This window comes from Myxocyprinus asiaticus, chromosome 38 (assembly GCF_019703515.2).
Source record: "Myxocyprinus asiaticus isolate MX2 ecotype Aquarium Trade chromosome 38, UBuf_Myxa_2, whole genome shotgun sequence".
Classification (NCBI taxonomy): Eukaryota; Metazoa; Chordata; class Actinopteri; order Cypriniformes; family Catostomidae; genus Myxocyprinus; species Myxocyprinus asiaticus.
Genome location: NC_059381.1, coordinates 6,634,389 through 6,661,062, shown reverse-complemented (window position 1 = coordinate 6,661,062; position 26,674 = coordinate 6,634,389). Strand labels below are relative to the sequence as shown.

General features: G+C 36.4%; 2 protein-coding genes across 2 annotated transcripts in view; one reads left to right on the top strand and one right to left on the bottom strand.

Moving 5' to 3' along the window:
* LOC127428816 (nuclear receptor subfamily 6 group A member 1-B-like) overlaps window positions 1-7,894 on the bottom strand; it is a 48,534-nt gene extending 40,640 nt beyond the window's left edge. The window contains exon 1 of the mRNA XM_051677429.1: window positions 7,784-7,894. Coding sequence (XP_051533389.1) covers window positions 7,784-7,847 — 64 coding nt within the window. The 5' untranslated portion in view covers window positions 7,848-7,894. The remainder of the gene's footprint in view (window positions 1-7,783) is intronic.
* Window positions 7,895-9,735: 1,841 nt separating this feature from the next.
* Window positions 9,736-26,674, top strand: part of LOC127429213 (olfactomedin-like protein 2A) — a 33,223-nt gene continuing 16,284 nt past the window's right edge. The window contains exons 1-4 of the mRNA XM_051678093.1: window positions 9,736-9,848; window positions 16,481-16,741; window positions 21,636-21,743; window positions 25,882-26,070. Coding sequence (XP_051534053.1) covers window positions 9,789-9,848; window positions 16,481-16,741; window positions 21,636-21,743; window positions 25,882-26,070 — 618 coding nt within the window. The 5' untranslated portion in view covers window positions 9,736-9,788. The remainder of the gene's footprint in view (window positions 9,849-16,480; window positions 16,742-21,635; window positions 21,744-25,881; window positions 26,071-26,674) is intronic.

Here is a 26,674-nt window from a genome sequence, read left to right as displayed (position 1 = left end):
TCTCTGCCTGCATCACCTTTGTATATTGATGGACTACACTCTTGAAATGGAATACATAGACTATAATTTAAGTGCCAACAAAAGCCTTCATCAGCCAACTAACAAAGGACAATGCATCTATGTGAACTTCTGCAGTTAATCCAGGATGGACTTCAAAGACATTAGTCATTGATCTTAAAGTTCATTAAAAAAATAAATAAATAAATAAAAATAAAAAATAAAATAATAAAAAAAAAAAATAATAAACATATATATATATATATATATATATATATATATATATATATATATATATATGTATATATATATTAAACAATGGACCTTAACGCTTACTCAATTTACAAATTTAAAACCATGACTTGCACTGCACATAAATAATTAATATTGGCATTATCTTCATGTTGTTTAGTCAGAGGAGAACTGGCTCCCACAGTGAGCCTGGTTTATCCCAAGGTTATTTTTCTCTATTAAGAAACATCTTATGGAGTTTTGTGCTCCTTGCCACAGTTGCCTTCAACTTACTAACAGGGGTTCTAAATACAATAATTATTTAATTAATTAATTTTTATACACAATTTACAATAATATTTAATCAAACTACACTATGATCACTCTAAAACTTTATAGATATTACAGTTTCATTTTCTGTTAATGCATGATTTTCTGTAAAGCTGCTTTGAAACGATGTGTTGTGAAAAGTGCTATACAATTAAAAATGACTTAACATCTTCAAGCATTTGCTTAATAATCAGTGATTTGTGTTACTACAAGATGCCAAAGACAGTAAACAAATCATATATATTAATGATTTCTCACTGGAGCAGTTTTAGAGCTTGTAATGTATTTATTAATTTTTTTTACATATTTCTACTGTGTGTGATGCTCTTATGTTTTATTTTTCATGTCACAACGGCCTTTTGATATTGGCAACAGAACTTTTAATAACTGTTTTCAATACAAATAAATGTTAGCAATTCACAACTAATGTAACTTTAATGTAATTTTGGTAACACTTAATAAAAAGGTTTCATTTCTTTAACATTAGTTAATGCATTAGGTATTAGACCAAACAATGAACAATATATTTTTACAGCATTTATTAATCATAATGTTAGTTAATAAAAATACAGTTGTTCATTGTTAGTTCATGTTAGTTCATAGTGCATTAATGTGCATTAACTAATACAACTTTTGATTTAAAAAATTTAATAGTATATGTTGTAACTAACATTAAGTTCATTAGTTCATGTTAACTACATTAATGTTGTTAAATAATGTTAACAAATGGAACCTTTTTGTAAAGTGTTACCGTACTTTTACTGTGTGGGGCATAAACATATAACTGCAGGGGCATAAACATATAACTGCAGCATATAACTTGCAAAAGTGTGGCAAAGGGCACTTTAAGAAAAAATCAGTATCGGCCTCAAATTTCATGATCGGTGCACCACTACTGCCAAACATCTCCTTTTGTGTTCCACAGAAGAAAAAAGGTCATATGGGTTTGGAACAATTTACAGAATTTCCATTTTAGGGTGAACTATCCATTTAACCTAACAGATGCCTGCTTTAATTTCCATTACTTAATACAAGTTGCAATAAATGACTTCAGATAGACAGAAAACCTTTGGTTTCCTCAATGGACGGTCAAGACACTATATCGCCTACATATATATATATTAATATACAGTGCTGGGCGGATTACATGTGAATTGTAATCAGTAATGAAATCTCATAGATTACATTTTTTGGAGTAATATAATCTGATTACTTTTGGATTACTTTCAACCTAATTCTATTTTATTTTATGTCACATGCATTTGAGTAAGATAATCATTTTAACATAAAAGTACAAAGAGGAAGAACATTTATTACATTATTACAAACAAAAAAAGCCTCACAAAAAGAGTTCCTTATGACATTTTGTGTATTAAACATTACATGAATGAAATAAACATTAAATCTACAAGCAATGACAGTGCCAAAGTTTATAATTCAAAACACTGAGACATCAAGTTCATTTTAAGTGCATAAAACAATAGCAGCATTACGAACATTAATGACCATAAAATCAATATAAAACGATCATAAAATGAACTAAAATGAATGACCATAAAATCAACAGCAACGACGTTGCCTAGGTCAAAGCTTTCATCTAAAAACACTGAAACACTTTTAACCCTTACTGCTTACTCATAGTCCATTGCCTATTCCAAAGCTGAGGTGCAAGATATTATCTTTTGAACAGCAGGAATATTCTAAAAGAGCAGAATATTTTAAAACAGCAGAGGTCCACCGAATCTCACAAGAAACAATTGTGTCAAGTTTTATGTCAAGTTTCATGCAGTGGACCCCAGTGCATCAGCAGCAACAGTTGAGCGATGGGCTTTTTGTTCCATTTTGCTGCACATTTTGCAGTTGAACTATTGTGTACCCTGCGGGAAAGACCCTTAGATATGGCATCCACTAGATCATTTGAGACAATTAAGTTCAATGTGTGAGCTGCACACCACTGGTGAGGTATTAAGAAATATATATATATATTTTTAAACATATCTAATTCATTTTAAGTGCATAAAACAATAGAAACATTACATGAACAAACAGTAATTAACCTGAAAGCAACAGCAATGACATTGCTAGATCAAAGCTAACAGCTCAAAACACTGACACACTTTTAATCCTTACTACTTATTAATAGTCCATCATTTATTCCTTAGCTGAGGTGCTTATCTTACTGTTGTAACGTAAAAGGAGCACATGCTCAAAATGTTTATCTGTGAGACTATTGCGCTTCAGGGTAAGAATATGATGATATTGATATGAACATTGTCAATAAATTATTAACAATTTAATGCTGTTGCCTTGTTAATATGTAATCATGTAATCTATAAAAAAATAAATGTAGTCTGATTACAAGTATTTTAAAATGTAATTTAATCAAATTACAAGTACTTGATTTTTGTAATTGTATTACGTAATCCAGATTACGTGTAATCCGTTACTGCCCAGCACTGTTTATATTTTATACAATTTAATAATATGAAAATATTTGAAAACAGAAAATGCGCACTCTAAATTTCAGACGTGTTTACTTTTTTTGTTTTTGCTATCGATACAGATTTCCAGATGTGATTCGATTCTGATTCACAAGCTCTCTATCTGATTAAATTCTGATGCTATTTGATTTGATTCTGATTTATTTTGGTATATTTAAGTTCTCATGTCCTTTTTGCTTCCATAGAAATTCTATTTCAGTTAATGCTGTCAACTATGCTGGAAAACAGTGTTGAGTAAGTTCCTCAAAAAAGTAATCTGAAACAAATTACTAATGACTTCTATAAAACTGTAATCAGATTACCATGCTGATTACTTCATTTAAAAAGTAACCACATTACAAATTATTTTTCTTTTAAGTTACTTTCTAAAACATTTCCCCCGTTCATTGTCGCACGCTGGGTCTACACTTAGCATCATAAGTTGTTCCCGTACATGACTCGTACGTCCTTCAGTTATCACAAAAAATTCAACCAGACATACATACATTCACTGAGCACTTTATTAGGAACACTATGATCCTAATAAAGTGCTTGACATGGTCTTCTGCTGTTGTAGCCCATCTGCCTGAAGGCTGTACAATTGTACAGAGTGGTTATCTGAGTTACCATAGCCTTTCTGTCAGCTCAAACCAGTCTGGCCATTCTCTGTTGACCTCTCTCATCAACAAGGTGTTTCCGTCCACAGAACTGCCGATCACGGGATGTTTTTTGTTTTTGGCACCATTCTGAGTAAACTCTAGAGTCTTTTGTGAGTGAAAATCCCAGGAGATCAGCAGTTACAGAAATACTCAAACCAACAATCATGCCACGGTCAAAATCACTGAGATCATATTTTTCCTGACCCGTGTTTGCATGATTTTATGCATTGCATTGTTGCCACATGATTGGCTGATTAGATAATCGCATGAATAAGTAGGTATACAGGTGTTCCTAATAAAGTGCTCAGTGGGTGTATATTACATAATTCATATCTTAAATGTATTCTACAAAAATAACATTATTTTAGAAATGTGCAACCCAAGTATTGTACTTAAAAATAACCAAACTGAGAGTTAGAAACTGCATTCAAGACTTTAAAATGTAATATATTACACTACTTTTTGACTAAAAACGTAATTTACAGTAACTAACTATTTTGTATTTAGATTCCACCCAAAACTGTTGGGAACCTTCTAACTTGGTACATTACAAAAATATGCCACACACATACCAACTTCAGCACCCCAACCCCCACCCTTCAAGAAAGGAAGACTGCCCAGATGTCTTGTGTTCCACTTGACTGATAGAAGGACAGAGGGATTGGGGGGGGGGGGGGGTGGTACAGATGTAGTAGTGATATGTAACCTGAATATCCATTTATTTTCCATTTTGCAGGGCAACATCATTATTCAGATCCGAGGCAACCTCCCTGAATCTCTGCTCATCATATTTGCTCTCGTGTGTGTGTGCATGTATGTGTGTGTTTGTGTGTGTTGTAGCCTGTTTGCTGTGTTTTAAGGTGGGGAATCGATTGATAATGGTTTCATTATTCAATCTTAGTTAATTAGTTATGCGACTATGAACAGTTGCAACACAGTCTCATGACAATTTGTAGGAGGTGGCGAAATCGTATGATTTTGGGTTGTATGAAATTCCACGTTTTTTTAGACCAATCAATCACATACACTTCCATTGTCTCCTTCTAAACCCTGATATTCCCTTTCTTCCGTGGTACAAAAAAAGTATTTCACAGTTAAAATCATGCTAAGGTATTTGACTTTATGGTTAGGTTTAGGTATGGTGTTTGAGTTAGGTCTTAAAATTAGGAAAAATCTACATTACGTTTAAGGCCTGGGTAGGCTGTTACACATTATTGGGGGTTTTTTCTCCCCTTTTTCTCCCCAATTTGGAATGCCCAATTCCCAATGCGCTCTAAGTCCTCGTGGTGGCATAGTGACTCGCCTCAATCCGGGTCCTGGGGACGAATCTCAGTTGCCTCCGCATCTGAGACTGTAAATCCGCACATCTTATCACGTGGCTTGTTGAGCGAGTTACTGCGGAGACATAGCGCGTGTGGAGGCTCACGCTATTCTCCGAGGCATCCACGCACAACTCACCACGTACCCCACCGAGAGCGAGAACCACATTATAGCGACCACGAGAAGGTTAACCAATGTGACTCTACCCTCCCTAACAACCGGGCCAATTTGGTTGCTTAGGAGACCTGGCTGGAGTCACTCAGCACACCGTGGATTTGAACTCGCGACTCCAGGGTTGGTAGTCAGCGTCAATACTCGCTGAGCTACCCAGGCCCCCCGTTACACATTATTGTTAAGTTTAGGCTTGCATGAAAATATGCTTTGTGTACCAAGGGAAAAAAAAGGAAATATTAGTGATTACAACGAGACGAGGGAAGCGTATGTGATCAATCAAATCCATCTTCATTGACAGCATGAATTGCACTAAGAATTCAAAATCCAACTCAAATGAAAGTTAAATGTGTAGTTTAGGATGCTGTGAAAGCTTGTTGAGATAAAACAAAATGCTTAAACTTAGCATTTATTAATTACATTAATTGAAGGATGGGTACAATTTTTAATCCTTTATTGTTCTGCTTAAAATAATGTCAAATCTTTCTTGTGTGTAAGCATTTTTCGCAATTATTATAGTGCTTTAAAAGTGATTATAAGACTTAGAGGGGCACAATGAGGACATCTTTCTATTTTAGGATAATTCATGTTATATAAAAAGTTATTTTAAAGGTATCGATGCATGGGTCAAAACTGTGAACAAACAAAGGGCCCATTAATGATAGAAAAATACAATTTAAAGAATATATATACAGTATAAAGAACATCTCAGGAAAAGTTTTCCTTTTCAAAAACTGACATATTGCAAATTTAATTATAAAGTATCTACATTATCTAGACAGCCTGTAAAATATCTATATTATAAAGTATTCTAGAAAAGTAATTTATGAGGAATCTACCTGTTTGACACGTCTGTCAAGGTTTCTATGGCAACAACAGGGTCAAAACAAGGGGTCATTGAATGGCCAGGGGCAAGGGAGGGTTTATGATCCCTGTGTGTGTGTGTGTGTGTGTGTGTTTGTGGGTGGGGGGTGGACAGGAAGTTTATCATCAGTATGTTTATGACTTATGTTTGTTTGTTTATTAGTGGGGGATGGGATAAATAACCTTAAAGACAAAATCTCAAATCAAACACACATACACAAACCTGATAGTGCTATTAGTGTGGAGTAATTTGAGAGTGTGTGTATGAGTGTGCCCCTATGTAATTGGATGATTTTGCTGGTTTTTAGCTTGACATTTAAGACTTGGCTGAAGTCTTTCTTAATCACTAAAATGTACTTCTCTAGTAAGAATATTAACATTTAACTGCCCCTAAATATAAAACACACACATAAACACACTTTGGCATCTCTCTCTTTCCACTCAGTAAGGTCAGTGAGAGGAGAGAGGTCATACAGAAGTGAAAGGTCAAGGCTGTTTACTACAGTTGTATTCTGGTATGTGACCAATCCAGTGGCAGGCAGTGTTGCCATAGCAATGAAGATCAGTTAGACTTAATGTAACTGTTGAATTGATGAGCTTATCAGCAAATCTAAAATTAATATGTAATGCACAGTTTACTACATTGTATTACCATATTGGCCCTGACTTAAAAGTACAGTAAAAACGGTTTGATTCCAGTAACTTCTCTTGCTTTGGGCTACCCACGCACAGAAATAACAAACCAAAATGATTAAGAGGTAAAACTAAAACACTGAATTATATAAGCTTATTCATTTCAATCATTTCCTGATGACCAGTACATCTGATCCACCTCTGTCCGGAGGGTCAGGACATGAGCCCGCTCTACTGGACTACAAGCCGGTGATCAATAAGACTTCTCTTAATCTCAGTCAAACAAAAAAAGTTTCACTCACTCTTTATTGCAACTTCACATTAGGATGCATATAACATTAATAAAGCAACATCATTCCAGCATTTACCAGCACTTCCCTTTAAAACCTAAAATATACTGTGATATGCTGTATAAAACAATGCATGCACAATATTTAGAGCTAATTTGACTTTAGGACTAATTTGAGTTCTACAATTGGATAAAACAAAAACAAACAAACAAAAAATACATATTTTGCATTATCCCTTATTCAAATAAGAATTTGACCACTAATTTTCTACATTTTTCATGCTAAATATATATATATATATATATATATATATATATAAAAGAAAAAAGTAAAAGAAAAGAAAAGTGGCCTCCATTGATTTTAATTTACAGAAACACAGTTGATTATAAATGTTACAGCTCATTGTTTGTTGTCATTGACGTGTTTTTGTGGCGCTCGAGAGTGACCAGCTCAAGTTCAAAAGTTCATCTTTTACGATTCTTCGCGGACGTGCATATAAAAACATTCCTCACAAGTGCTTTAAAAACCCTCACTGTCCCCAACATCATCCAGCACTATAGTACCATTCATACTCTACATGAACATTTTACTTCATGCAAGAGGCAAACAGGCATAAAATACTAAATTACAGATTACATTTCACAAGTTGCATTAAGAAGACCTTTAGAAGTTAATTTAGAGGGGGGAATGCAAAACGCAGCATTAACACACTTTGCCTAAATTCTCACTTAATGCATGTGAAAACAATATACGATTTTTAAATGAAAGCACTTTACATTTTATCTGGGCATGTGCAACAAAAACTCACCGCTGGTCATTAACTTGCCCCGTTTGGAGAAGTCAAATCCGTTGGGTCGGTTCTCCACCTCCATCCTCCTGTAGATGAGTTTTGAGTGTCTCTCTCCGGTCCGCCTGCACTCTGTGCTCTGACCTCTGCGAGCCCTCAACGCTCCTCTCCGGAGCGTCCGCGCGCTCATGTCAAGCCCTCAGTGTGAAAACGCATTGTTGTGGTCACGTGAAGTCACGCCCTCCTTTGACATGTAGGACTTGAAGTGCAACAAGTTTGGATAGATAGATACAATCCTGCAGTAGAGATTCTCCTTTAAGGCCTTCTGCTGCTCTCTTGCGGTCATATACAGCAATACAGCTGATTACTTTTCATCGTGCTTATGGAGGACTCAGTGTGCAATAAATAAATAGTTATAATATAACACCTAATAAATATTAAATAATACATTAATGAAATAATGCCTTAGTAAATAAATATTTAATTAAAACTAAGTGTGTGTGTGTGTGTGTGTGTGTGTGTGTGTGTGTGTGTGTGTGTGTGTGTGTGTAAAACCACGAAATGTGCCAAAAATAATTAAATAAAATGTATTTTTTAATGGAATTTCATGTATTTATTGACACATATGATTTATTTATTTACATATTTATAATGTATTGACAGATTAAATTTTTTTTTTATTGAAACATTTCATGATTTACTTTTTTATTGAAGGATTTATTGACATACAGTACTGTGCACTTGTGAAAAACTTTCAAAGTGAGGATTTCTTTAAAAAATAATGACAAATAGTTTTCATTAATCAATTAATGTCATACAAAGTCCAGTAAACAGAAAAAAAAGCTAAATCAATATTTGGTGTGAACACTTTTGCCTTCAAAACAGCACCAATTCTCCTACTTGCACCTGGACACAGTTTTTCTTGGTTGTTGGCAGATAGGATGTTCCAAGCTTCTTGGAGAATTTGTCACAGTTCTTTTATTTATTTAGGCTGTCTCAGTTACTTCTGTCTTTTCATGTAATCCCAGAGTAATGATACCTCTTTATATTTACACCTCAGAGTATCATACCTCACGTGTAATCTGTGAGGGCCATGCCATCTGTTGCAGGGCTCCCTGTTCTTCTATTCTAATCTTTTCTATTTGCAAAAGGAATGTTTGGAAGTCTAAAATGTATATTTCCTATTGACACACTAAAGTAGCAGATATAATTAACCATCATAAGACAAATGTTTTTGTGAAACACAGAAAAGATTAGTAGCCTAACTAAAATCATGTCATCGCAAATATTGTTTATGTCTTGTGGCTATATTTTTGAATTAGTGAGTGTTTGTGTGGTAATCGACATCATGCCACAAATGCTTAACTTGTATTTAACCTGGAAGCACACTGAATCCTCCATAGTGTCTCTCAATCTAAGCTACGTTTGAAATCTTTATTACGCCTTTAATCTAAATATGGATATAGGACCCATATTAAATTGTCTGATATATAGCAGCATATTTAATGTTACACTAGGCATGGCAAGTTTATTTATATAGCACATTTCATACACAATGGAAAGTACTTTACATAAAAATAATAAAGAAAATACAAGACACATAAAAAATAAAGTTTAAAACCAATTAAGAACAAGAAATAAGAATAATAAATAAGATTTTAAATAGTATAAAAATATATTAAAAGGAATACAAATTAAAAGGAAATGCTACAGTAGGCCTATGTGACATAATATAGTGGCATATAGGCGTATAGTTAAATTATGCAAAATAAAATATATTTAGACCTAGAATAATTTTAGTAGGCTAATTAGAATACAGATGTGCTAAAAGCATTAGGGAAATTTGTCTTAGTTATTTTCCAGCGTTGCAGGGATGGGTTTGCAATTCCAGTAGGTGGAGGCGTTGAGAGAGAGAGAGAGAGAGAGAGAGAGAGATGATGATGATGGTGATGATGATGGATGTGTAGTCGAATCAGCGCACATCTCACATTCACACACAGAGGAGCTATAGTGAGATACCGGCAAGATGTGGAGGATAGTGGCGTGTTTACTCATGATGTCCAGTCATGTATCATCTCATAACAAGGTAAGAAATAGAGAAAGTTTGTGTTTGTCTGCGCATATACGGTGCGTTTAATAAAAGGCATGTTTGGATATTAAGATCAGGGGGCTGAACCTGCTCTTGTTAAATCTCTTTTAAGATTTATTGCATGTGTGATTGTTATTGCATGAATGAATAAATGCATGAAAAGGTTAAAGATAATTGTTTTATTATCAGTTGGTAATAAGTTTATTCAATAAAAACGGTTTGTTTTCGAGAATGACGTTGCCCAGGAGATAAAAGCGGATATATTTGATTAGGCTATGTAGGATTTGATGGGGGCTTTATTTTTTTTTTTTTTTTTTTTGTAGTTCAAATGATTATTCGCACGGGTGAATGTGCCGAGATTAAACTCTTTAGTTAAGTACACACACTGCGCATTACGCGCATCTCACACAGCGAGCGCACCACTGGCACGAGTTCAAAGGATTTCAGTTCGAGAAAAAAAAAAAAAAAAAAAGAAATCATAAAACTATCAAAGCTGCTTAATCCTGCGCCTGAAAAAGCTACCATTCTGCAGTGTTTGTTCCAACATCTGTAACACACCTGCTTAGTGAGTGCACCTGCTTTATAGAGTTTGCTTTTTCATATAGCTAAAGAGACTTAATAGAAGGAATGCAGGCTGCGATACAGAAATTTTGGCCGATTACCGATATATTTATGTTGTGGCCGATTACTGATAAGCTTAATGTCGACTTGGCGTCACTATAATATAGCCTACAATAGAAAATTGGATAATACAATATAGCCTACATTCAGTTTACAGTTTGAAATATATATATACATAAATATACGCAAAGAGAAATGTGCTTCAAAATCAAGGTTTTTCCACAGACTGAAGTCACTTCATTGTTTTTTTTTTTTTTAAAAAAAGCTTAAAAAAATCAAGAGTTTTATAATCAGTGGCTTCCTAAAAACACGTTCAAAGAGGAAAATCTATCATCAATCTCTATGCTTGGATCTCTGAGGGTTAAAGAGGTTCTCATTTCAAATTAGTAACTTCAGATGTTTCTCCTAAAGTCTTTAGGACAAAACTAAAATGTACACAAATGAGACAACTGCCATGAAGAGCTATAAAATGAATGTGGATAGCACACAATATGGTCTTGGAACAATCTGATGAGAAATGTGTGAGTTCATATTGAAATATCAGAACTTTGATTGCAGACTCTGAGCACAGTTTGTGACATTGTTGAGATCTCTTCTGAAACTCCAGGGGAAACACATTACAGGTTATTGGGGTCTTTTCTTTTTTAGGAGAGAAATCCGAGATGCAGGAGACTAAAGCAAGTCTAAATTTGCTCGCCATTTAATTGCTGTCTAGGAGAATCAATTGAAATATTAAAGAGATCACACTTGGGATTTTTTTCTGGATGAATGCCATTTTCAGGCAAACTAGAAGACCTTGAACAGCTGGTTCAGGTGTGGTTGATTAGAACTGGAACTAAACTCTTCAGTAACTTTACATGCCAAAAGGTTTCCAGCGACTGGCAAACTGCACTTGACAGCAGCCTTCAAAGCCATCATTTAGTTTTGCAGTATCCTCCAATAATCATCACTAGTCCAAACTGTATTTATTTTATGGTGACAAACAGGCAAGCTTGCAGTAATTCCCCACAAACTTTCATGGTGTGCCTCATGCGAAGTGTGTAACACTTTATACCATACTTTGAGCCCGCCAGCTATGTCGGATGGATAAAAGCCCGGCAGTCTGATGCATCCACGGTGAAAGTCACTTCAGCTAAAATGGTTGATTTGCCATGAATAAAGCCACACATGAGAAAATGACACGGAGACGTCACGACACATCAGGACCTGTACTTATCACAGGTCATAGCTCACCGGAATTTACCCCACAGAGGGCCCCATTCCTTTTCTTTGTTCATTCCGCTGAATTGTTACCTATACTGAACATAACATTTTACATCCACTTGGCAAAAATCATAAGTCAGATTGCTCAGAAAAGTATTAGCACACATCTCTTCAATGAGTCACATGACTTGAGGTATCATTCATATCCGTATCATAAACGGTGTAGGATGAGTTTACATACCAAAGTTTAATAATTAGGGTAAGGGGTTTGTTCAAATCCAAGGGCCAGTTCAATTCAGAAGGTCTCATGGAAAAAGAGAGAGATTTTGTAAGAGAGCGATGGATATTTAGAGACAGAGATATAGTGGTGTTCTTGAGAGAGGTGTTCACATGCTCATGGTTTCTAACAACTTCTTGGCTGCAATTCAAATCTCTTCATTAATATGTAGCTAATAACTATCTGGGTTGAATCTGGGACAAAATGCTGTGCAGTCCTCAAGGGATTTCAGAGGATTTGACCTTAAATAAGAGCTAAAACAAGGATTACTTGTGTCCTTCATTTCTCTTCTCTTCTCTCCTCTCATATTCTCTTCTTTCATCTTCTGTTCTCTTCTCTCATCTTCTCCCCTGTTCTCCCCTCTTCTCTTCTCTTCTCTTCTCTTCTCTTCTCTTCTCTTCCACTTCTATTTTCTCTAGTCTTCTCTTCTTTCCTCTTCTCTTCTTTCATCTTCTCCCTCTTCTCTTCTTTCTCTCATCTTCTCTTCTCTTCCACTTCTCTTTTCTCTTGTCTTCTCTTCCTCTTCTCTTCTTTTCTCTTCTTTCCTTTTCTGTTCTTTTCTCTTGTCTTCGCTTCTGGCCTTTTCTCTTCTCTTCTTTCATCTTCTCTTCTCTTCTCTTCTCCTCTCTTCTCTTCTCTTCTTTCATCTTCTCTTCATTTATCTTCTCTTCTTTCCTTTTCTCTTCTTTCATCTTGTCTTCTTTCCTCTTCTATTCTCTTCTCTTCTCTTTTTGTCTTCTTTCCTCTGCTCTTCTATTCTCTTCTCTTCTTTCATCTTCTCTTCTTTTGTCTTCTTTCCTCTTCTCTTCTCTTCTCTTCTCTTCTCTTCTCTTCTCATTAGTGCAAGAAGAGTCATCAAAAAAATACTGATGTCTCGTCTTGCACAAATGGGCATGTCTAATTCTTTGTCCAATAATATTTTGAAGATTAAGAATGTTCCCTCCCCCTAATACAATAATAATAATAATAATAATAATAATAATATTAATAATAATAATAATAATTCTTAACAAAATTATTTATTTACAAAATAAATATTTTATGTTTTATTAATACAATTAAATTTGATGTAATTTTGTTATGCAAATGAAATGCATCCATTTTAAAAATAGGCTAAAATATGTTTTTGGGTGTACCTTCTGCCACTGACAAGCAATAGCTGTGCCTCTTCTACTCTGAGTAGTACAGTAGCACTAGAAATACCACTTTTTTGTCAGCTGCTGTGTGAATCAGTGTGTCTTTCTGTGTTTGTGTACACTATGGCAAGTTTAAAGCACCGACTGATTGGCTCCGCTTGTCAGGGTTGATCGTCATGATCCTGCACCTGTGATGGGAGGTTGGTTGCAATGGTAACAGTCAAATATGCAGCAACAAGTTTCTGAGAAACAGATTATACAATTTAGCATGGGCACAATAGACATATCCCACCGTATCATAGCAACTACACAGTGATGCATCAAATACTATATCTTTGATACTATATGTATATAGTTGTATAAACATATGGATGGATGGATGGATGGAAGGATAGACAGATAACCAACCACCAGCAAAAAACTAGACACAAGTTAAAATTTAAAGGCATTAATTTTATACCTCAAAATAATATGTTTTCTGAACTTGTTTCTGAATCAGTAAAACTGATATTAATTCTTTGGGAATTATTTTTGTCATGCTGCCAACATTTTAGTGGAAGAAATGTATCCCTGCTGTGGAAATCAGAGTGGATTTGCTTATTTTAGCACTACACAGCTGACACTTGCTCTTTATTTGTTTACCTTGGAGACGTTGGTTGCTATCCTAAACATTCCGAATAATAATTGGAAAACAGTCAACAGTACATCCACAGTGACATGCCGATTTATTTAGAAAATTCCGTTGCCAATATACAGTATGTCAAGGAACTTAACCCTCAAATAGTAAGAAACGCACACACACAAGAAATTGTGGCTTTAAGTTTGAAATGAGGGCATGTTTGAGCAGCTAGTATGAAATATATTGCTGTAATAATTCATTACTTTATGCTAAATGCACATAAATCACACACCAGCATGTCAGTTTGCGCAATCCCACACACACTTCATTATTTAGTAGAAGGCTATGAACTTTAGAGATGCACGCACTCATTATCAGACATACAGATCAAGAAAAGAGATCTTTCTCATGCTTTGAGTTACCAAGGTTGGCAGGGAGTGAAGATCTGTGTGTTTCCCTTGAAAGATTGAGAAGGTCTCAGAATTACCAAAGAGGATATAAGTAATACAAGCTGTTAAGCCTTCCCACACTCACCTGGAAGAATTTGACTAATTGCATTTAAATACTTCCTTTGCACTGGATCAAAAAGGATCTTTTTAAGTTCTCATGGGTCAAAGGTTACACAGAGCCCAAGCCATCTGCTTTATTTGCACTTGTTCCATTGATGATAACTGTCCAGGAGACTGATGAACTGTATCTCAAGTAGTAGAGCCTCAAAGATGGTGTATGTACACAAGGAACAGTTCATGTGACTAATTTTCTTGTGTGTACTCATGTGTTGATTTTGACAGGTTAGTTTTGGACTAATCTGTTGAAGTTGCGTGGTTGAGAAAGTTTCTTTGTCTAATTTTTGGCATAAATGTTTGTTTAGCCACCTTTACATCATTACCACTAGGGATGTGCAAAACGACATATGTTCAAAATCAACTAGTTGATGGGTTGTCTGACTTGTCGATCTTAAAGAAGCCCTGTATAATAATAACACTGATTGATTCATAAGTATTGGTCTACAATGGATGTGCTGTATGTTTTTGATTCACTAAAAAGAAAAGGTTAAAAAGAGTCATTAGTCGGGGAATTAGTTTACACTGGTGCTGTATGTTTTTGCTCCACTTAACTTAAAGTCTGGGGCATTTTTGGACTGTCGCCTGCAATTTTTCACACTCAAATTTAAAAGCTTACCAATTACACATACTATGGACTAATATGTGGGGGAGGATTCCAGTTTTTCAGACCCACAAATAAAAAAAAAAGACTCCAATTATTCATAAATAATATTGTATATGTTTACAACCTTATGATGAATAGAATTAAAAAAAATAATACTTTTTATTGTTTTTGTCCTAACTTTGTAAGCAAGTTATTCTGGTTCAGTTCACCTCATCTCCCTTGAAAAGATCTTATTTTATTCCACTAGATGGCAGCAAGTACTACAAATGTTTTCCCTCTATCACCTTCCATCACAAAATGCCGAAAATGTAGGTGGCGTTCTAAAAGATTTTAGCCCTCACAGATGTGCTCGTCCATAGACATTCAGTCTAATTTTCAGTTCAGACACCACCCCCATTGTTTCATCGAACATCACGGTCTCTGAGTGGACTATAAGCTCAATATAGGTGTCATTAGAAAGTTGAGACCCTCCCCTTTGCGATGATGTATAACATTTTATCATCAATAGTTGATAACATATATTTCCTATGATTTTTTAAGCATGCTTTTCCTGCTGGACCATATATTTTGTTCTGGAAATCTAAGATATAACATTGGATTATTCACACAAGCTCAAAGACCAGTAAAAATGGCAATTATTTTGGAAAACTGTCTAAGGTAAAAGCAGATATAACGTTTTTAGCTATTTGGGGCTTACAGCAGCAGTGATTGGTGCATAAAAGAGACTTTTTCATCTATTTTAGTTGAAGAGGTTAAAAGAAAAGGTTCATAAGTTTGGAAATCTGACTTTACTGTTTGCTCTGTATGTTTTTGATTGACTAAAAAGAGCCGGTTTGTACAAGTCATTTAAAAAATAAAAAATAAAATAAAAGGTTAATGGAACCCGTTCTGAATAAGATTCTCAGTTCCCAACCGTAATCCTGTCCCATTTCTAATTACCACCAAAAGTAAAATGCTGTATGACATGATACTAAGAACATTTTAGTAATTGAGTAATGACAGACAGACACATGGAGCTGGGGAGAGGTCACAGGTCACCAGCCTAATGTAGCTGAATTCTGTGGTCTTTAGTGAGTCCACTCAGTATGGTCTCTTAGTAGAACACAGATTGGTGACCTCCCGACCTTTAACTTTCATATCATGGGATTGCAAGATGAGAGCTCTTGAGTTAATAGCACTGATCAATAAACAGGTCAAAGGTTGACTTGAGACTTGCTGTATGTCACTGCAGAGCACTAGACAAAGTGAACATAGGTTTGCAAAGAGACTGAAAGATGCAAAATATTCTAACCCATTGGAAAGAAAAATCCCAAAAGAGATCTCTTTAGTATCTCAGTTGTTTCTCCTAGACAGAAATGAGATTTAATTTAGCAAACTGAGACATTTGTCTACATGTCCTCCTGCTTCTTAGCTTGTTCTCCTGAGAAAAAGCCCCCAGTAAGAACTAAATTAAGTCTTTGAGAAACCAAACATTTTCTTCTGGGAATTCTGAGAGTTAAACATTCATTCTCTATTTTCCAGAATGACATTCAATTAGATCATTTGGTCACAGTATCAGGTCATGAAATCATCTCCTTCGCTTTTCTTTCTTTTTCCTTTAAAGATCTTTGGGGAGGAACAAGTCCGAATGACATCAGAGGGCTCTGACTGCCGCTGTAAGTGTATCATGCGACCTTTGACTCGGGATGCATGTGCTCGCTTGCGAACAGGAAGTGTGCGTGTGGAGGATTTTTACACGGTGGAGACGGTGAGTTCCGGAGCCGACTGTAAATGTTCCTGCACGGCTCCACCCTCCTCGCTCAACCCCTGCGAGAACGAATGGAAGATGGAGAAACTTAAGAAACAGGCACCAGAACTGCTCAAGGTACACCACATTCACTGTCTTGCACACTAACAATAGTTTAACTGTGATATTTGTGATCAGGCCAAAGATAAAACCATGGGTGATTACACAAACTAGGGACAACCCGATACCGATACTGGTATCTGGTCTGATACCGCGCTCATTTACTGGTACTTGTACTCGTAAAAATGCTCCTACACCAATAACTGATACCATCTGACGTACGTATGTCATTACGTAAACATTCAGTGCACAAATTAAAATCACGTTATGTCCTAGTGAGATTATTTTATGATTTAATTATATAAATATATAGTTTGCATGAGCGGCGCGCTGCAAATGTGAGCACTTGTGAATGTGTGGAGACATTGTTGTGCGACACCAGCTGCACGTACCTTTTAATCCTCCTTGGCTCATACAGGGAACACCATCATGAGCATCGAATGCTCTGTTTGAAGCAGATAACAGCGAACAGAGCGCAAATTCACTTTGTAGCATGAGGCACAAACAGATTACATACTTATTTAATTAAATAGCAGCCTTTGCGGATTAATATTCACTTTGAGTCACGTAGCGACCGGCTTTTCCGGAATGGGAAGCTCATTATAACGTCAGAGCTCCTTGGTCATAACAAGACAGAAACACTTCAAAATAAAAGCTCCGCCAAAATAAAAGCTTAATTTAAATGAAAAAAGTAACAGAAATGTAATATTCACTGTTAATATACATTTGGCAGAGACTTTTCTCCAAAGTGACTTTCAGTGCCCTTATTACAGGGACAACCCACCTGGAGCAACCTGGAGTTGAGTGCCTTGCTTGAGAACACAATGGTGGTGGTTGTGGGAATTGAACCAACAACCTTTTGTTTACCAGTTTAGTGCTTTAGTCCACTACTACACCACCACTCCACATAATGTACATTGTCATACTACTACTACTACTACTACTACTACTACTACTACTACTACTACTACTACTACTACTACTACTACTACTACTACTACTAATAATAATAATAATTAATCAATAGTAATTGTATTATATTTAAGCAATATCTTACATCTGTGATGCTCTGTAGTGCATCCCTTTATTTAATAAAATATAACTCCACTGTATTTTAGATTGTGCTGTGAGGTTCTCAATAAAAGCACCTCATTTGATAAAAATAATACAATATAATGTTGAAAATTAATTGTTATTCTTTCATTTGATTACATTTTTAATGATTTTATTTATTTAAACACCATTTTGATGATAAAATAGAAATAAACTATTGATTTGCAGTTCAGAAAAAAATAAAAAATAAAAAAAATAAAACAGGTATCGAACTCTGTATAAGCAAATAAGCATCGGTACTCATACTCAGCCTCAAAAAAAAAAAAAAAAAAAAAAAATTGGTATTGGGACATCCCTAACACAAACTGTATTTGTAGCCTAAATACATTTATAAACTATGTATACAACTGCTACAATTCTAATATGAACGTGAATAAAGAATATGATTTTGTATGAACCTACTACTACAAAAACACAGTTACTACAGTTAGTGTTATGGTAAAATCATGATTTACTTCAGTCTTTCCATCAATATCTCTTCCCCATCAGTCTCTTTCCACATTACACACACATAGAGCCACATGAGAATCTGGCTGTTCAAGTTTGGTGCTGTATTAATACAGCTCTGAAAAAGGCCTTAACGGGATAGTTCACCCAAGAATGTAACTTCTGTCATCAATTACTCACCCTCATGTCTTCTGTTGTGTTCCACTGAAGAAAGAGAGTAATTTGATTTTGTAACAACATGAGGGTGAGTAAATGATGACATAATTTCCATTTATGTGAGAATTATCCCTTTAATATCAGTTAGCAGCCTTTTGTAAGTAGTTAAACAGGATGTTTTAATACTTATACCCCAAACAGTTGCTGACCTTGTGCTGTTTTGCTCCAAACATGTGGCTCTGTTTTTAATTCGCTGCAGTTTCTTCTGTTGATGCCGTATGAGCCGTAAATCAAGACACAGCCAAGCTGTTACACGACTGAACTCTCTGCAGCATGCATCAACAATAAGCATATGAGGAATTCCCACTCTTATGTAGAAAAAAAAAGTGGAAAGTCATAGGCACTTAGTCTTTTCTCCCTACTGAAAAAAAATTTGAGCAGTATGACTAGGGCCATATGAATTCCACAATGTGGAAAACATGGATGGAATCACAGAATCCAGTCATAAAAACGAAATTAACTATTAAACACAGAATTTCACAGAATTTGACCTATTTAGGATAAAATGGATGTAAATTATTAACGCTACATTAATCTATAATTTCGACAAAATAAAAGCTCAATTTAACTAGATGTGTGAAATTGAAGAAACTGCGAAAGAAATATACATTACTACTACTTTATAGTAAAATTTAATATTCAATGTAGTTATAAATGATAATAATAATAATAATAATTATTATTATTATTCAATAATAATTACATCATATTTAAGCAACATCTCTCAAGCAAAAGTGCTGTTGTACTGAATAAAAGTTTTCATAAATGCTTTCATTAACCCTTTAAGCTCAGCTGGGCCCATAATAATTAAATAAATTAATAAATAAAAAATAATAATTATAAAAATATTAAAAATACAGTCCTGACCAACACAAAATATGTATCATTTTAAAGCATAGAAGCTTTACTTTATGATGCATATAGGCATTATGACCCAAACTGAACACATGCTTTGAAATTTGCTGACAAATCAGAAGTGTTCTGTTTTGATATTTTAATTATTTTGCACTGTACATATTATTGTAATAAGTAAAACATCAAACTCATCAAATAGCCAAATAGCCAACAATGTTTTGTTGGAAAACTCTCAAAGATTTAGAATACAACCAGCTTATTTGTTTTACTCACAGACAAAAATAAAGCATGTATAGCTAAGTATATGTCTTTGACATTTATGTTTCATGTGAACAGATGTTGCTCATATGCCATGTTTTTGCTTATAACTTCACAAAATATATCATAAAATATCCTGATAACACGTTAGCTTTCCTGGATCAAATGATGTCATCTGAAATGATGAAGCATCATGGAGCGCTAAACCAATCGGATAGGGTTCAGACTGATGCAAAAAGTCATCCATATTTGGGCATAGAGACATGTACATATCCACCACCAGGCCATCAGGAGATGGTGCCAAGTACATGACACATATTCAATGATGACTCAAATGGCACAGAATGAAACTCGTTCTGTGAAATATCATTACTAAAATCATGTCTGCATGCTATGAAACCTTAAGTCATTATTATGTTTGCATGTGTAATTAGTTCTTATGTACAATTATTATGTTTTATTTGTTTGTAGAGGTGTTTGGACAGTTGGAGACGTTTTTGGACACTAGGATATGTAATGCTATAACTTTAAATTACTTTGTCATATCAACACAAAATTTTACTAAGTTATAGTTGACATGATTGGGAACAAAACAGAAGCAGTTTTTTCTGAGCCACCTTATTTACACCCTGAGATACATAATGTCAAATCAGAAAAATAAGAAAAAAAGTTTTTTGTGATTTAGATTTTTTGTGATTTATCTACAGTTTCTTAGGCTGATAATTTATCATAATCTATATCATTAAATAATGTGAAAGTTTTTTTTTTGTTATAAGCCTTTAATTTTGGGTATTTGACCAAAAAAATAAAAAAATAAAATAAAAAATATATATATATATATATATATATATATATATATATATATATATATATATATATATATATTGTTTTGTATTGTGCTGTAACGAACTGTATAGAAGCACTTCATTTGATAAATATAATGTAATAGTATGTTGAAAAATAAATGTTTTGTTTTAATTGGATTAAAATTCAACAAATGTATTTTAATTAGACAGTTTTTTATGATAAAATGTAATGATATTTTAAAACACTGAATTTAAAAAAAAAAATGGAAAACACGGAATTTGTGGGGAAAAAAATCAAAAGGAATCTGTAAAAAATTTAACGATTTCATAGGGCCCTAAGTATGATTTTCCAGGCTGGTTTATGCTGGTACAGTAAATGCTAAATAAATAAATCATAATAAATTGAAGTTATTCAGCTATCATTATAAATGTTTACATGCAGGTTGCAGGTGGTTTCTTTATAGCCACTGGAGACAATTAGTGTTTGCACACTAATTACTTGTTCGAGTCCACAATTCATTCAAAACAATTTAGCAGCTTCTCAAAAAACTGCCACATCAACTTTTAAGCAACAAATAAGCGAACATTATTGCATACTGAAAATTACATGTAAATTTTCACACTGAACACTAAATCTAGAATAATTTTCTTGAGTTGGTTAAATGGTTCTTTGGAGATTGAAGAATTTCAGATTACCGTATTGGTTCTAAATATCATATGATATGTTACAGTGGACAAGTGAATCATCTATTTACTGGTGCTTTAAAGAAGGCCTGAGGGGCCTGAGTTCTTTGAAGTACCAGCACATACACTAGAAGGTTTGCGGTCGATGAGGTTGTTCACACCAAACGCGTTCTTGCGCTCAAAAAAGCTAGACATAGCGAAACAAATATAATAGAACGCGTTTGTCTCGTGACATGCTTTTAAAAGTTAACATTCTTTTTAACCTGACATGACGTCTAAAAACACAGCGCTCCTGCACGAGAAGCTGCGCAATGGTCAAAGATGTCCATATAGCACATATTTATGTAGAAAAACAATGGAAAAACAGTACAGATGAATGCAAAATTTTGTTTGTGTTTAATGTTTATGCTGCCTTAGAGAGCTTTAAAATGTTCTCCTATGGCATATCAATGTGTAAAACAGTTTTTGGAACCTTATTTTTAAGATTGAAGAAACAATGTTTGAAAGTGAACTGACTCTTTCTTTTTGTGTAGCTGCAGTCCATGGTGGACCTTCTGGAGGGAACTCTCTTTAGTATGGACCTGCTTAAAGTTCATTCATACATTAACAAGGTGGTTTCACAAATGAACAACCTGGAAGAGGTGAGTGTGTGTGTGTGTGTGTGAAAAAGAGACCGTGGGTTTTATTATAGAGTGGTATAAGGGAGTTTGAGCATGCATATGTGAACAGTAATGAGCCGTGGTTGGATTTAACTGGACTGGGGACATTCTGTGGTTACCCTCAATGCTCCAGCTAATATCCATTATACTGAACCGCTCAGGTTTGGCTTGAGTGATGGGAAAATAATATGTGTGTGAAAAAGAGAAATGGAGAGAAAGTGGAAGTGTCCAAAGAAAAAAAACAATAACAGTAATGTAATAGTCACACTTATCCACTCTGTTTTTATTTCAATTAAATTTTGTTCATTATCAAATGAGCACCGCAAAAGATTTACTGCATGTACGCTGTGGCTCATTATCAAATACCTTAGTTGTAATTATATGTGTTATTTGTCTGGCTAAAGAACATCTACACAGAAGTATAATTGTACATATGTTGAAATTTAGGTAATATATTTAATTATATAATTAAAATGTATATTTGGTGAAACAGTAGTAAGGAAGAGTGGTCCCAGGGTGATGGGCTGGAGAGAGAAGGAGATACTGCAGCTTGTGAAAGGCTGAGGAGCAGGAGAAGGAGGGCTTGAAGGTATTGTGGGATGGCATAAGGGCTAGATTAGCAGTCTTGAGGAGGGCGGAGAGAATCTGGAGCATGAAAAAAGGAGCATGAGAGGGCGAAACACATCAAGGATCCTTTTAAGTTAGCCAGAAACCTGCTGGAAGAAAAGAGGAGTGGGACGCTGGTGATGGCAAAAGAAGAACTAGAAGACCACATGGAACAGCAACTTGGTGACCCCTACAAAGACAACCCGCTTGGCTCCCCTGGATAGGTCCCACAGCCAGTAGAGCCAGTAGTGGAATTTGCCATAGATCCGCCTAAGCTGAGTGAGGTGAGGCAGGTGGTAGAAAAAGCCAGGGCAACTTCAGCCTCAGGACCGTATGGGATACCATACAAGCTGTATAAGAAGTGCCCCATGGTTCTTAAAATGTTGTGGAGTCTGTTGAGGTTTTCATGGAAGAAGCAGTGCATACCTGTTGAGTGGCGAAGGGCAGTGGCCATCTTCATACCCAAAAAGCAGGGATCCACCAACATTAGTCAGTGTAGGAGCTTTGCTCTATTGAACATGGAGGGAAAGCTTTTCTTTCCAGTGGTAGCAAGGGGGATGTCTGACTAACTCCTGAAGAATGAATACATAGACACAAGCTGCCAGAAGGCAGGCTTACCAGGTTTTCCTAGGTGCTTGGAACATGCATCAGTAATATGGGAGCAGATCCAGTCTGCCAAGAGAGATAAGAAAGGTATCTGTGTAGTCTGGCTGGACTTGGCAAATGCCTATGGATCAGTTCCACACCAGCTTGTTTACTATGCATTGGAGTTTTTCCATGTACCAGAGTGCCTAAGGAGCTTGGTAGACAGCTAATATGGGGACCTGAAGATATATCATGCAACACAGGACTACACAACACGATGGCAGCAACTGGAAAAAGGAATAACGATGAGATGTTCAATCTCTCCCATCCTGTTCATGGCTGCATTCGAGACCATCCTAATTGGTGCAAGACAAATGGTCTGAGGAATCCGTGCACAATCTGGGGTGAGATTGCCAGTTCTGCGCAGTTATATGGATGATGTCACAAGCATCCTCCAGACTGCTGCATGTACAAACTGGCTCTTGAAAAGGCTGAAAGAGCTATTGGCATGGGCCAGAATGAAGATTAAGCCAACAAAATCATGTAGTCTTTCTATTAGAAAGGGGGTGAGGGACGATTGGATTTTGCTTGAGGTGGAGGGGGAAAGAATCCCGGTTGTGGCAGAGCAGCCTATTCAAAATTTAGGGAGAGAATACACAGCAGATCTTTTCAGACAAACACATGGCAGAGTTAGTCCTGAAGTAACTGAAAGAGGGCCTGGATAAGATAGACAATTGTCATCTCCCAGGCAAATTCAAGGTTTGTTGTTACCAATTTACACTCTACCATCACCTGATGTGGTCATGACAGATGTGTGAGATTTCTGCAGTGGTAATGGTAAGGATGGACACCAAGGCCAACAGTTATATCAGGAAGTGTCTAGGCTTGCCACATTGTCTCTCAGATGTAGCATTGTTTGGAAGAAATGCTTTACAACTGCCTCTAAAATAACTAATTCTGAGCTACAAGCAGGAAAATACCAGGCTTGTTTAGGAGCTACAGGAATCAACAGACCAGGCAGTGAGGGCAGGTCAAGTCCAAGTCCAAACAGGCAGAACTTGGAAGGCAGACGAAGTCGTAAACTAAGCGGTTTTAAGACTGAAGCATCAAGAGATTGTTGGAAGAACACAATCAGGAAGAACAGGCCTTGGATGGGGGATGGCTCAGCAGCCTCCCGAAAACAGAGGAAAGCAATGGTAGTTATGGAAGTAACTAGGATGGAAGAGGAAGGGTATAAGGTTAGGGCAGTCAGATAGCAGCAGCAAGGGCGCTGGACCATATGGGAGGGGACACCTGATAGAGTGTTAGGATGGGCTGACCTGTGGAAGGTACCATAGGCCAGGCTAAGTTTTCTAATAAGATCCACCTACGATACCCTACCAAGCTCTGGGAATTTGTCTTTGTGGTATGGCAAAGAGGAGATTTGTGCCCTCTGTGAGGCCCCAAGAGAAAAATTGCAGCACATATTGGTCGGGTGCAAGACTGCCCTGGCACAAGGGTGGTACAGGTGGCTGCATGATCAGGTCCTGTGGAAGCTGTCAGAGATCATAGAGGTACATAAAGGCAAACAAAGGCAACCATGCTCCCCAGAGGCAGGGTGTTGATTTTGTTAAAAAGGGAGGTGCCGCAGAAGGCACAGCACGGAGAGAAGCCAGATCAATCTTGGTGCCTGGAAGTGATTGGTCAATGATGGTCGACCTTGGCCAGCAGCTAAAATTTTAGTTTGCCATTACCTCCTTGAAGTCGGATGTAGTGTTGTGGTCGACTTCAGCTAGGAAAATAGTAATGATTGAGTTGACTGTCCCATGGGAAGAGGGTCTGGAGACAGCCTATGAGAGGAAGAAGTTAAAATATGCTGATCTGGCCGCAGAGTGCAGGGAAAACGGATGGAGGACTGCCACCTACCCTGTGGAGGTTGGGTGCCGAGGATTTATGGGAACATCAATGCAGCACCTATTTCTGCAGCCATATCACCTTGCAGCTCTTTCCTGGTTGCCCACTAAAGCTGAGCAGGGTTGAGCCTGGCCAGTACCTGGATGGGAGACCTCCTGGGGAAAACTGTGGTTGGTGCAGGAAGAGGTATTAGGGAGGCCAGCAGGGGGTTCTCACCCTGTGGTCTGTGTGTGTCCTAATGTGGCAGTATAGTGATGGGGACTCTATACTGTAAAAAAGCACCGTCTTTCGGATGAGATGTTAAACTGAGGTCCTGACACTCTGTGGTCATTAAAAATCCCAGGGCACTTCTCGTAAAGAGTAGGGGTGTAACCCCGGTGTCCTGGCCAAATTCCCCCCATTAACCCTTATTTATCATGGCCTCCTAATAATCCCCATCCCTGAATTTGGCTACATCACTGTACTCTCTCCTCTCCACCGATTGCTGGTGTGTGATGAGCATACTGGCAAACTATGGCTGCCTTCGCATCATCCAGGTGGATGCTGCACACTGGTGGTGGTTGAGGAGAGTTCCCTTTACTATGTAAAGCACTTTGAGTGTCTATAAAAGTGCTATATACATTTAAGGAATTATTATTTAGAGACATTGGCATCGTAGGAGCAGCTTGAATAAAGTATTTGAAGGAATTGGCAGAGGAAGCTGAGAAAGGGAGTTTCTGGCTATGGTTAAGAAGGAAAGACAAAAAGTGGGTGGTTCAGAAGTAGGAACAGGAATAGGGAACCTGGGTGATATGTGGTGAGGGCTTGTGCTGAGGTAGTACGCCATACGGAACCAGTAGCACTGAGTTACTGAGAGATCCAGTGCCAGTGCCAGTAGGAACCAGTGCCAGTGCTAGCGAAACATTGAAGATAGGTGGCTCCCGGCTGATGACCCCGCAGCTGGGCTGAAGGCACTGGTGGAGGTGCGGCAGGCAATAATGCAGGTTATTACAGCTACCTGTGCATCTGTTTAAAATAATGTGTATCTCTCATTTAGATGATTAAGATGAATCTCTCTCGGGAAAATGACTTTGTGAGAGACAGTGTGGCGACTCTGACCAATCAGCTTCGCCAGTACGAGAACCATTCTGACATCATGATGAGCATAAAGAAGGAACTGTCCAATCTGGGCCTTCAGTTGCTAAAAAAAGACTCCACCCCCTCGGGTCCTAACAACAAAGCACAGGTAAATGTCATGATCTTCCAATTCTGACCCTGATGTTACAACTGGTGCGATGAAAATCCACTGATTCCTCAATTGTTCTCAGGATCAACAAAGAATACTCTCTTTATCAATATGCAATTTTCACTATAAAGAGTTTTATGACTGGGTTATAATATGGTTCTTTGGAGATGAAAATTTTTTTTATGTTTCATTTTTAGATTTCTGTGATTTTAAAAGTGCCAGTGCATAGACGGTTTTCTAATGAACTAAAGAGCAAAATATTCTTAGAGGAACTTAAAAAGGTTCTCCTATGGTAACAGACTGCAAAACCCCTTTTGGTTCTAACTGGGACCTTTATTTTTAAAGGAATGTTCCTGGTTCAATACAAGTTAAGCTCAGTCGACAGCATTGGTGGCATAATGTTGATTACCACAAAAATAATTTTGACTTTCGAAAAGAAGCAAAAATTGCAGTTAAAGTGAGGCACTTACAATGGAAGTGAATGGGGCCAATCTTGTTGATATACTTTGTGTATTTATTTAATGTTTATGGACTGGCCACATTCACTTCCATTGTAAGTACCTTACTGTTACTGCAATATATATATATATATATATATATATAT